The 12500-nt window shown below is 43.2% G+C and overlaps 1 protein-coding gene across 1 annotated transcript in view; it reads left to right on the forward strand.

Moving 5' to 3' along the window:
• Positions 1 to 12500, forward strand: part of grin2bb (glutamate receptor, ionotropic, N-methyl D-aspartate 2B, genome duplicate b) — a 48736-nt gene that overhangs the window by 12511 nt on the left and 23725 nt on the right. The window contains 1 exon segment of the mRNA XM_030780031.1: positions 11891 to 12034. Coding sequence (XP_030635891.1) covers positions 11891 to 12034 — 144 coding nt within the window.

Genomic DNA, 12500 nt, shown 5'->3' on the forward strand with positions numbered 1-12500 from the left:
GTTCGTTTTGTGTGTGTGTGTGTCCAATGCATTTGTGTGTCATGTGTATACAAGTATTTGCCTTGTCTTGGTGAGTGTGTGTTTGTGTGTGTGTGTGTGTGTGTGTTTGTGTGTGTATGCGTGCGTGCATGTGTGTGTGTGTGTGTGTGTGTGTGTGTGTATGTGTATGTGTTTGTGCGTGTATGTATCTGAGTATACAGTGCATCAGAGTGCAAGTGGGTATTTTTTCACACTAATGGCATCTTTAGCAAGACTGTTTCGATGGAAACTACGTTGCCACGGCAACACTGCATGTCTCTTTGAATTAGAAATCTCTCTCTCTGTACACCCCCCTTTCTCTCTCTCTCTCTCTCTCTCTCTCTCTCTCTCTCTCTGTACACCCCCCCTTCTTTCTCTCTCTTTTTCTGACAGTGCAGCTGCTGCTCGTCAGGAAGTAAAGCAACGGGAAATAAGAGAGAGAGAGAGAGAGAGAGAGATTCAAACGGAGGTGTACAGTGCCGACAAGGAGAGAAAAACTTGTGTGTCTGGTTACATTTTTAGTTTTCAGAGACAGGTGAGCCACTCAGGAAAAGCATTTAAAGAAATAATTAGTTCTTAAAATAGAAAAAAAAGAGAGAGAGAGAGAGAGATGGAGAAGACTCCTGAGAGAAGGAGTGAAGGTGTAATACAGAGAGGCCAGATAAGGAGAGAGAAGGATAAGAGAAGGATAGAGGGTTACAGACAGTGACAGAGAGAGGAATAAACCAGAGAAAGATTGATTATGCTTTGCTAAGTGCTTCTGGCGTGAGTGGGACTGCACTACCCTACCAATTTAGCCAATATGAATTAACACTAAACACAGAAAGGAAGAAAGAGAGAGAGAGAGGGAAATCTGCAGGGAAATGAGTGCAGAGAATGAAGGAAGAGTGAAAGAGAGAGAGAGAAGAATGAGAAGGAGAGAAATAAGAAAGACAGATTAAGCAGAGGAAGGAAGGAAGGCGAAAACTGATGGTGATTAAGAGAGATAGAGACAGAGAGAGATGCATACACGAAACACACACACACACACACACACACACACACACACACACACTCACACACAGCCAGAAGGAGAGAGGGAGAGGGACAGACAGAAAGAGGGGAAAAAATGTAGGTTAAAATGAGGAAGTGGAAGAGAGTAGCAGGGAAAAGATGTCAGATTGAAGAAGAAGAAGAAGAAGAAGAAGAAGAAGGAGAAGAAGAAGAGGAGAGGGGGAGGTAGTGATGAGAATCTCGAGGATGAAAGGAAGAGAGAGAGAGAGAGAGAGAGAGAGTGAGAGTGGAGTGGCAGTGGAAGACAGTGACAGCGTTATGAACAGTGTGGCTCTTATTGTGAGGGTGCACTTGACTTTGACTGAAACCCCAGCTCTCCATCACATCCTACTCTCATTAGAAACAGAGACACAGAGACACAGAGAGAGAGAGAGAGAGAGAGAGAGAGAGAGACTGAGAAGGAGGAGAGATTGAGATAGAAGCTGGACTGGATGGAGGGGTGAGAAATGAGAGATAAGAAAGAGTGAGAGAGAGAGAGAGAGAGAGAGAGAGTGAGAGAGAGAGAGAGAGAAGCGGGATGGGAGGATGAAGAATGAGAGATAAGAAAGAGTTGGGGGGGGGGGGGGGGGGGGGTGTACACAACCCTGGGCCCCACACACACACACACACACACACAGTAGTCAGATGACAGTCCTGTTTTTGTGTGTGGTGTGTGAATGCTGGTCCGAGCACTGCTTTGATTCATTACTCTAATAGCCCTTTGATGAAGCGTCTCCGTCACACAGGAGCAGTAAACATTTTAACCAAAGCAAAATGATGCAAGGCCCTTTTCTCCCGACCACATCTCCCAACTTTGACCTTTAAGAGTCCGCTGCATTTTAAACCACGCCTTATTTTACTCTGCACGGACGCACAGAGCTGCCCCTTATACGCTACAAATGCACTGTGCGTCACGCAGCCGACATAACCAGTTTATAACCAGTATAAATACGTGTCACTGGTTTATAAACCCGTGCGTCGTTTGGAACGGTGAGGTTGTGAAATGAAAAGCTGTGTCAAATGAAATTAAGTTTCTTATTTTGTTGTTTATGAACTAGTATGAACTGGTATTATCATTATTATTATTATCAGTAGTAGTAGTAGCAGTAGTATTCTCTGCAGGCCCTTACCATGCATTAGGTGCAGTTTATGGAACATCTAAACTGAATATATGACTCAATATGTCAGTTTTTAAAAGGTTTGTTAATATAAGAACAACATATGTATCTAACAGCACCAGGAGTGAAGATGAATTTGTATAGAGATTATATGGGTATGTATTGAGCCTGAGTGAGTTTATCTCTCACGACATAGACTGTTTCTGAAGTATCCGTTCACGTATAAGCCTTTTCACTGTAGATATTTTTTTTTTTTTTGGTACGTGTCGTATATAGAATATTTGTGAATGGTTATGTATGAGTACTGAAATATGAGGCAGAATACTGCGTGTATTTAGCCTTCAGTGTGCTGTAAACACGTCTGTCACCTAACACCTTCAGCGCATACACACACACACACACACACACACACACACACAGATTCATACTGCTCAGACCCCTACGCACTCACGCTGCTCTGAGCTCCGCACTCCTCTGCTCTGCCTCCCTCTCTCTCTCTCTCTCACTCTCTCTCTCTCTCTCACTCTCTCTCTCTCTCTCTCACTCACTCACTCACTCGCTCCCTATCTTTTTTTTTCTTTCTTTATTTCATTCTTTAACTAATGGATTGGTGTAGCAGGCAATAGATCTCTAGTTTACCTCAGTACATACTAATGCGGCCAGACCATTCACAGACACACATACACCCAAGTCTTCTCTTTCAATGTGGCTCAGGTGCAAATATGATAACAGTTATCCATTTGTGTACACAGTGTGTGTGTGAGTGTGTGTGTGCGTGCGTGTGTGTGTGTGTGTGTATTGGTACATCATGGGGGCTTACCTCTGTCTGTGAGTGATTAATTGCTCTTGTCCTCTCTCACACTAACGAGCTCCATTACCTCTGTGGGCCTGAGATTTTAATTAGACCGTCGGGTCAAAAGTGATTCCACATATTGACTCCACCTCTCCTTTGACCCCCCCCCCCCCGCCCCGCCCTCCCTCTCTCTCTCTCTCTCTCTCTCTCTCTCTCTCTCTCTCTCACATTCACTCTATCAATCCTTGTCCAATGTCTCTCTCTGAAATAAAAAAAAAAATTAATTCAAAAAACCTTTATTAGCATCACTTTAGGGTAAATAATATCGCCTCTCTCCCTCTGGTCCTCCCTCCCTCCCTCTCCCTCTCTCTCTCTCTCTTACTCCCTCTCTCTCTCTCTTACTCCCTCTCTCTCTTACTCCCTCTCTCTCTCTCTCTCTCTCTCTCTCACTCTCTCGTCTCACACCCTCACTCCATCATTCTCTCCCCTGTCTGAACAGTTTGAGTGAAATGGCTGGTGTATTGTCAGGGACGTGAATGGGAGGATATTCAGACTGCTACCAATATCTATCCTTTCTTTCCTTATTTCCATCATTCTCGGCATGCTCGGGGAAAAACAAAAAAAAAAGGAAGAAGAGCAATGAAGAAATGAAGGAGAAAAAGGGAGAGGAAAGACAGAGAGAGAGAGAGAGAAAGAGGGTTTTGTGATTGTAACGTGTGCCTAATCTAACTTTAGAAACACAAGATTGATCCCTTTTGATTACGAATTCATTGCAGCATAAAGGAGAGCAGAAAAAAGAAAAAAAGGGGGGGGGGGGGGGGGGGGGGGGGGAGCAGGAGGAAGAATATAGAGAGAACGCAAAAGAGAGAAGAAAAAAAAAGAGTGATGGAGAAGACACAGAAGTAGAGATACAAAGAGTCAGTGAAAAGAGAAATCTGCGACTTTTGTGTCAGATCGAACAGGATTTAAATATATATCTAGGTGGTGTGACAGTAGGAGTGAATAGGGTTTTTTTTTTTTTTGCGTAGCACGCAGGCCTGTGTGTATTGAGTAATGAACAGAGGGATGCTGAGCTCCAGTGGCTGAAGTGTTTTCAGCCTCTATGTTATTACAGTTCATTTAAGTCTCGCCCCATCTTGGGTGTCTCTGACACAGTGAGCAGTCCACTACCAATGAGTGTCTGTCTGAATCGCACGCAGGTCTGCGTGCGTGTGAGTGCGAGTGTGTGTGTGTGTGTGTGTGTGTGTGTATGTGCGTGTGTGTGTATTTTCTAGGATGAGGCTGCGTGTGTTTCTCTTTCCTGGGAAAAAATGTTATTGCCGAGTGTGTGTTTGTGTGTTTGTGTGTGTGTGTGTGTGTGTTTATGTGTATGTGTTTATTCATCACATTCATATACTGCATGTTGTACATACACTTCAGCTCATTTTTACGTATTAATCTTTGTGTCAATCTCTGTGTGTTTACATGTAGGTAAACGTGTCGTGTTTTTTCATGCTGGGAAACTACATTATTCAAATGTGTGTGTGTGTGTGTGTGTGTGTGTGCACGTGTGTATGTGTCACAGCGACAGCGGTGAAACAGAATGCATGCTTGACTGCGGGCCGGCCCGGGCTAGCTGTGGCTATTTACATTACCTCTCTCGTGACTTAGAGAGGGGGAGAGGTCAGAGAGTCACTATACCTCTCAGCGATGCTAATAATGCTAGTGCCATGGACCAAACTGAGTTGTTTTTGTTTTTTTTTTCATTTTAAATTTTATAGTATGACAGTAACCATAGTGATTGTGTTGACTTTACCATTTTTAGGCCAGTTAACCTTGGCCCTGCTAGAACCTCTTCTCCAACAGGCCCTAGTAGGTTATAACAAAGATGTTTTTAAAATGGTAACGTAACACTGATGTACACAAGGCATAATTTGCTCATGTACCACGGTACAAGAGAGACATTAATTAGCAAGATAACATTTTTGATGCGAATTGACAATACCATCTTGCGTTCGTTTTTATTCTGCTCATCACAGCAAACGAATCATGCAGTTAACTGGCTGTGAAAAAACAAAGGTCAATATTTTGATGTTTTTTTTGACATGTAAAGTGAGAAATTTGTAGCATACCACTATGGACTGAGAGTTCAAATAATCCTTTCTCTCAGTGTTTTAATCTTTTAAAAAGAAAATGAATTAGTAATAACAGTTTCATTGTTAAACGTGTTAGCTCGTTCAGTTAATGAACAAACAGGCTTAGACGTCTGGCAGAAAGTCATGATGTTAGCTTTACACGCTACAGAATGAGCGATGGGACGCTTGTGGTTGCGGAGATGTTAGCATGGTAGCTACATTCGCTTCCTTTTATCTTTCCGTACAAAGCCAACGAACAGCACATGGCTAGTCTGCAGAGAATTTAGCGCTTTAGCTACATTTTGCTTTCTTTCGCATTTATGTGTCTCTTTTACTTCTTCACACAACAACTAAAAAAAAAAAAAAAAAAAAAAGTTGAATGGTAAAATAAATGAATAATAGTTTGATCACACAGTTTGAGGAGGGGGGTAAAAAAAAAAAAAAAAAGAAGAGAAGATTAAATACTTGCTATTTGGTCAGAGGGACCCACAGGGTTGGAGTTTTAATGAAGGGAATGCAATGTATTCTCTTTTCATTTCATGCCAAAGCCCACTTAGAGAGCCAAGAGAACTGCAACCGTGACCTCTTTATGAGATGCAAAAAGTCTCATTAAATTCAGCTAAAGTGTCTCTTCTGAGTAAAATTCTCTCTCTCTCTCTCTCTCTCTCTCTCTCACTCTCTCTCCCTTTCTCTTTCTCTCTCTCTGTCTCTCTCTCTCTTTCTCCCTCTCTCTCTCACTGAGTGCAAATGGGGCTAACTCTTCACTTGAGAAAAAGCAAACATTAAATGTACTACATGCAGTGATGAGTGGCAAGAAGTTCAGACTGCATGCAGTAAATATTCATAATCAGTCTAAACAACGTCGCTGTCACTGCTGTCGTCGTCATCATCATCATCATCATCATCATCACCATCACCATCTGAAATGATGTCACATACAGTTTCACATTACAGTCATGTATAAGTGCATGGTAATTACACAATGTTACTGTAATGGTTTGTTTTATTTTTAATAAACCGTCACCGAGCCATCCCCGCACCGCACCGCGACTCTCCTCTCCTCGTCTTACCCACGGGCTCGGCGGAATATCTTTAATTGTTTGTTGAGCCAAACTGGGAGTGCCGCCCCGCAGAACGTGCCGGAGGATTTGCCAGTTCTGATTCCCGTCATCTCGGTAAAACCGGCTCCAAACGCTCTCCCAGACGATAGGTGGAGGACGGAAAACACTTAAAGTTTTCTCAGGGGTAGTGGAGGGAGTTTGGCTCCCAGCCAATGAGAGTAACGTACCAGAAGAGGTGGTGAAAGGGTTTAGTACGAGACATGAGGGAGAGAGAGAGAGAGAGAGAGAGAGAAGGAGGAGAGATGGAGACAGAAGCTGGGTGTGGAGTGAGAAACGAGAGATGAGAAAGAGTTAGATAAAGAGAGAGAGGGAGAGACAGAGAAGATAGGTAGAGTAGATAAAGAGATTAAAGTGAGGAGGGAGAAAGGAGGATGAAAGGAGAGGGAGAGAGAGTGAGAAAGGTGGGGCGAGAAGATGACAAGAGAGAGAGAGAGAAACAGAAATAGTGTAACAAGGACTGATAATGGAAGAAACCTTTCAACAATTAATGAACCCAGTGGCACAACTCATTTTCTCAGAAAGAAAAGCAACAAGAACGAGGGATCAGAGAAGAGAGAGAGAAACGGGTGAAGAGCCTTTGCTCTCGTCTTCCTCTGAGGAGCCTTGAGGGCAAAAAAGAGAAGGGGGGGGGGGGGGAGAAGCATAGAAAAGGGAACAGAAAAGAGGTCATTGTTTTTCATACCACAGATACAGACTTAGGTCACCCCCTTTTCTGCTTTATATAGCTAATGTTTTCTTTTTTTTTTAAAACTAAGATAACTAGAAGTGAAATTACGTCATTACAGGAGCACCCGTTGTTCTGTTATTAATCCCGTAGGCTGAACTTCGCCCGATCGTGCCCGTGAAGGTAGTGATACGAAGATCTGACCTCTGACCTCTGACTGTTGAGGAAACGGTCGATCCGTCTGTTTTTGCTGATGTCTGTGATTTACAGGAGACGCTTCAGCCAAAGAAGCTCAGTACATTTGTTTTCTTAGCGTTGATTCGGCAGTTTGAATTTTCAACGACATAGCGGCAGCCTTTGGGTTGGACTCTTGTTCTTTTTTTGGGTGGGTGGGGTGGGGGTTGGGGGGGGGGGGGCGTTTGCCTAGCTATCATGAAATGGTGACTTTACGTGAGAGTGAATTGCACAGTGGAGGAGTGCGGTTTGACGAAGGTTATTAACGTGGATTAGTGAAATAGATGCCGTTCTAGCTGACAGGATCTCTGAGAGAAAAATTCGAAAAATTGTTCTCCGACCTTCATTATAAATAATTCCATTTATGATGTTTCTCTGGCGCTGAAGATAGATGCTAGTCATTTAGCTGTCTGAACGTATTTAGTTTAGACTGCAAGACATATCTGCAAGTCATGACTCTCCACCAAGGTACGGTCAGGTGTTGAGACAGTGTCATAAACACTCATCTGTTCTTCCTTCATTTCAACTTCTGAAAGAAGAGTGGTGCTCTGTACATTAAGGGAGGGGGTCATAGTTTCTCCACCACTCTCTCTCTCTCTCTCTCTCTCTCTCTCTCTCTCTCTCTCTCTCGGGGCATTTGTTTATTTCCCTGACGTAGATGGGGATGGTCAGACAGATGTGTCATTGATGGAAGTTGAACGCACAGAAACGGACAGATTTCTAGACGTCACAAAACAACACGCGAAGGTTGTTTTTTGTTTTTTTTTTTCCTTTCCTCCTCTCCCAAAACACAAAAAGAACTCGCAAGTGCTGTTGTGTAACAATATGAATTATCACCCAAGACAAAAATAGCCTGTGGTTTCTATCAAAGGAAAGAAATTTTAGCCTTAACAATTAGGCTATGAGAGAGAGAGAGAGAGGGAGAGAGAGAGAGAGAGAGAGAGAAGGAGAGGGGAATACTGTGGAGAGAATAATAGGAAATTAGAGGTGATTGAATGAATGAAATAAGAGAGAGATGCTCAAAGGGTGAGCGGCGAAAAGATGAAGTGATATCATGAAAGAGGGATTGGTGAAGGAGAAATCACGCAGAACAAAGAGATGAAGAAGGAAAAAAGAAAAGAATGAAAAGAAAAGATGACTAAAGAGGTGAAGAGGATTACAAGAAAGTGATTTAGAGAAATGAAAAAGATGAAAGGATGGAACAGATAAACAGATAATGAATTGGATTTGATGATGGTACTAGTGTTGCTGAAAAGATAACAACTAAGAAAAAAAGAAAGGAAAGGTATTGTGGAGGGGAAAAAAAACTGATGGATGAAAAGAGATTGACTTTGAAAGAAGACATTAAAAAGAGTGTTCCAAAAAGAGAGTTAAAAGAAAGGACGTATTACTCACCAGATCACACTGTTGTGTGTGTGTGTGTGTGTGTGTGTGTGTGTGTGTGTGTGTGTGTGTGTGTGTGTGTGGCTGTGTCTGTGTCTGTGTCTGTGTAGGGCAGCAATTAGCCGAAAGCACAAAAATCATTTGACATGATTCTGATGACCAAGTTCAGCACAATATATCAAAGAAAATAGACATGTTAGTAACGCATTTTTTCCCCGAGAGTGAAAGTGATGTTGTTTTGGCAATTGTTTTTTAGCCTTGAATGATGTTGTTTATCAGAGACATAAAGAAGAACGCTCGACATGTCATTCCGGAGCGGAATGGTTCTTGGAATGTGAGCAGAGCTGTCCAATTGAGTTTGGTGACATTATTCTAAACTCATTTGAAATGTAACTGAAGAATATTGTAAACAGTCGGCTCTGTCGTTTTTTTTCCCTCCACGCACCAGCTGCACTTCCCTTGCCCCTCACAAACCTCAAAAAGCACACGTGCTCACACAGACATTTTGAACTGTGTACACTGAATCTGGATTTTGACACAACTTCTCTGGAACATTCTGGCAGCTTCCAGAGTCGAGGAATTACGCTCAAACCCACATCAAAGCCCCCTATGGTAGCTCAGATCTGTCCAAGAGGCTCCAAACACCTTTTGCGACTAAGCCGCGCGGCTTTCTCTCTCCGCGGTGCATCCGCGGTGCGCCCAGTTCTCCTCCAATCCCACAAAGATTCTGACGACGTCATAAAACCAAACAGTCTCTCCCTCTCTCTTCGGAATTATGAGTCATCAGAAGTTCTGTTCTGTACCGCCAGAAATCCTTCGGATTGGTGACTGAGCCGTGAGAATAGAGCTGCATTCAAGAATAAGAAGAATAGTTAACGCTTTCTGTTTGCTCATGAAATCCAAAGTACATTAACCGTTAGCTAATAATCTTGGTAAAGTAGCGTGCATGGCACACCAGGGGGCAAGAGCTATATCAGGAGGACAGAATCCACAACTTTTGTTGCGGTATCTAATTTACAAACTCCTTCTATTGACTACGCAAAACCAAACAAAAAGAATGGTCTAAATGAATCAAAACACTTAGCTTTGAGCGTTAACTAGCTTGAACTACTCGGACGTTACCTCTTCCGGTCTCCGTTAACTTTACGTCATCTATGTTTCGCTCCATGGCATCTACTCTAGATGGTGTTCTAGAAAATTCCCTCATGGCCTCCGTTCTTTCCGATTCTCTCTGTCTCCTGTATGACTCTACGTGAGGTCGTCTCTCAGTGTCAATAAAACAGAAGTGCTGAAGCGCTGAATTGAAAACCGACCCGTCGGTCTATTATGGGCTATAAAGCGACGTTTTAGCCATCTGAGCTAAAGGCAATGCGCCTCCCGCGGCGCAGTGGCGTTGTGAGCTAACTTTATGAACTTCAGCTTCACCGCTCTTACACTCTCTCTCTCTCTCTCTCTCTCTCTCTCTCTCTCTCCTTCTCTCTCTCTCTCTGTCTCTGTCTCTCAGAATGAACCCCCTCCTGTCTTGGGTCACTCCAGCTCACGCTGTGCCCTTTTGGGGGAGGCTCAAGTACAAACGTCCCCACTGTCTCTCTCTCTCTTTTTTTCCCTCTCTCTCTCTCTCTCTCTCTCTCTCTCTCTCGATGACGCATTACGAGCGGTCAGCGCCGTTACACTCACACAGCCCTCTCAACGTCATCTCTCCATCCCTCCTTACACAGCGGGGAGGAGATCTCGGCCGAGAGCTCGTTTTATAACCAAGCCATAATAGCGGATATATTAGAGAGAGAGAGAGAGAGAGGAAGAGAATGATATTGTAACCTATAATATTAGGTCTGCGTTATATTGGTTTCAGTTATAATATTAGTTTTAGTGATTAGAAGTGAATTTCCTGCTGTTTTCGGATGACTGTGGCTGAAATAGTGTAAAATGAATGAGAGAGGGAGGGGGAGGCATAAGTATAATTATATCTGAATCTAAAATCATCAAGGGGTAAAGTGGTGTGGAGATTTAGCGTGGAGTGGGGAGGAATATGAAGAAAAAAGGAGAGAGAGGAAGTGGAGAGGAGATTTTTAAGAGCGATGTGCTGTTGTGGATCAGAGGGTGGAAAAAAAAAAAGGATTGATTCAGAGAACAAACGTGTGTTAAGAGTGCTGTGTGATGTGCATTGCCCAGAGTCAAGGAAATAATTGAGGTCAGGAGTGTGTGTGTGTGTGTGCGTGCATGTGTGTGTCTCTCTCTCCCTCTTTCTCTTTGTGTGTGTGTGTGTGTGTGTATGCAAGCCTGTGTATGCGTGGGTGTGTGTGTGCATGCGTGTGTGTATATGTGTGTGGAAAGGACAACACACATGCGATTGTGTGTTTTCAGGTAAACATGATAAGATATTCATGTATGTGGTTTCAGATGCATTAGGGTTGACCTACCATCCCCACACATTTCGTCGCTGATGTTGCCTCATTAAAGTAAAATCAAGGTAACAGATCAGTCCGATCTAGTTCCGGGGGTGGGGGTGGTGTGGATTGGGGAGGGGGGTGGGGGGTTGGGGGGGGGGGGGGGGGGCAGGACTCCAGGGGGAATGAGCTTTGATGTAGACTGGAGCAGTGAGTAGACTGAAGCTAGAGAGGGCTCTCTGTGCCCTGTGACTAACACAACTTACACGTACGATTGATTTCACACACGGATACACACACGCTGACGGCCGTCATTTACTGGCATGCATGCACGCATACGCACGAATGTGCAGCCACACACACACACACACACACACACACACACACACACACTCATATGTAAATAAGCATTTGTATCCTTGTATGCGTGTGCATTGGCTGATGGGCATAACTCTATATAATGCATGTGTTTTCCACGCACATAATGACTAAATCTTCTCTTTACTGATACAGCTACATACATTATTACACACACGCACACACACACACACAGTGTTGAACTAAGGTGCCAACCAAAATCTGTGTTTTGCTTAACCTTATTTTCAGACATTTTTGTTTTTTCCATGCTGAGTACTGATTTTGTCTGATGTTTAACAGATTGGGCAAGACCATTATTTGGCAGAGGGGTGTAATGGACTGAAATTTAAAAAAAAAAGGAAGAAAAGTTGACTTAATTGTGTCAGACAACCAGTTTGTTTAGAGATCAGCGCATGTATTTGCTGTGTTTTAGCATGATTATCACTGTATGAAGTGGAAGTTAATGAGTTGACCCACTATGAGGACAGATTAGTGTTCTACTTTTTCTAGGTTTTTCGAACAACAACGATTCTGAAATTGACAGGTTTTTTTTTTTTTTTTTTGTTAAACAGCAGGTGGTTTGGCATTCATGCTGAACACTTACGATTTCTCACACTATCTTTAACAATCAAACCTCTATGTGTGTGTGTGTGTGTTTCTGTGGTTCAGGATGACAACTCCATGTTCTTCCAGTTTGGACCCTCCATTGAACAGCAAGCGTCTGTCATGCTCAACATTATGGAGGAGTATGACTGGTACATCTTCTCCATTGTCACCACTTACTACCCTGGATACCAGGACTTCGTCAATCGAGTGAGTTTTACCCATCACAGGGGGCTTTGAATGGACAGATTCATCTGATGGATAGATGAATAGATAGATAGACAGACAGACAGACAGACAGACAGATAGATAGATGTATTAAGTGCCTTAAAGGTCTTCACTCTGCAGTTTCATCCAGAGGACTTTTGTGAATTGTGGGAAACGTAGTCTTTTCCTGTTCCATATTTGTAGTGCCATAGAGAACCATTACTGTTTATATGAAGCATTTGATTCACTCAGAATTAAGTTTATGGTTTATGGTATCACTCGTAGCAAAGTCAGAATAACTCTTCAGCCAATGGGAGTGCGGGGAACTACCCAACGCGAGACTTCCTCCCAATACTGACGCTACAGACATCTGCAAGCTTCCTCTTGTATTCTTAAAGCTTAGAAACCCCAGGTAGCGACGATTATTTCCTCGTTTGTCCCCTGCCTGGATTTTGCTGACTCTTACCCC

Source organism: Chanos chanos, chromosome 7 (genome assembly GCF_902362185.1).
Source record: "Chanos chanos chromosome 7, fChaCha1.1, whole genome shotgun sequence".
In the NCBI taxonomy this organism is placed as follows: domain Eukaryota; kingdom Metazoa; phylum Chordata; class Actinopteri; order Gonorynchiformes; family Chanidae; genus Chanos; species Chanos chanos.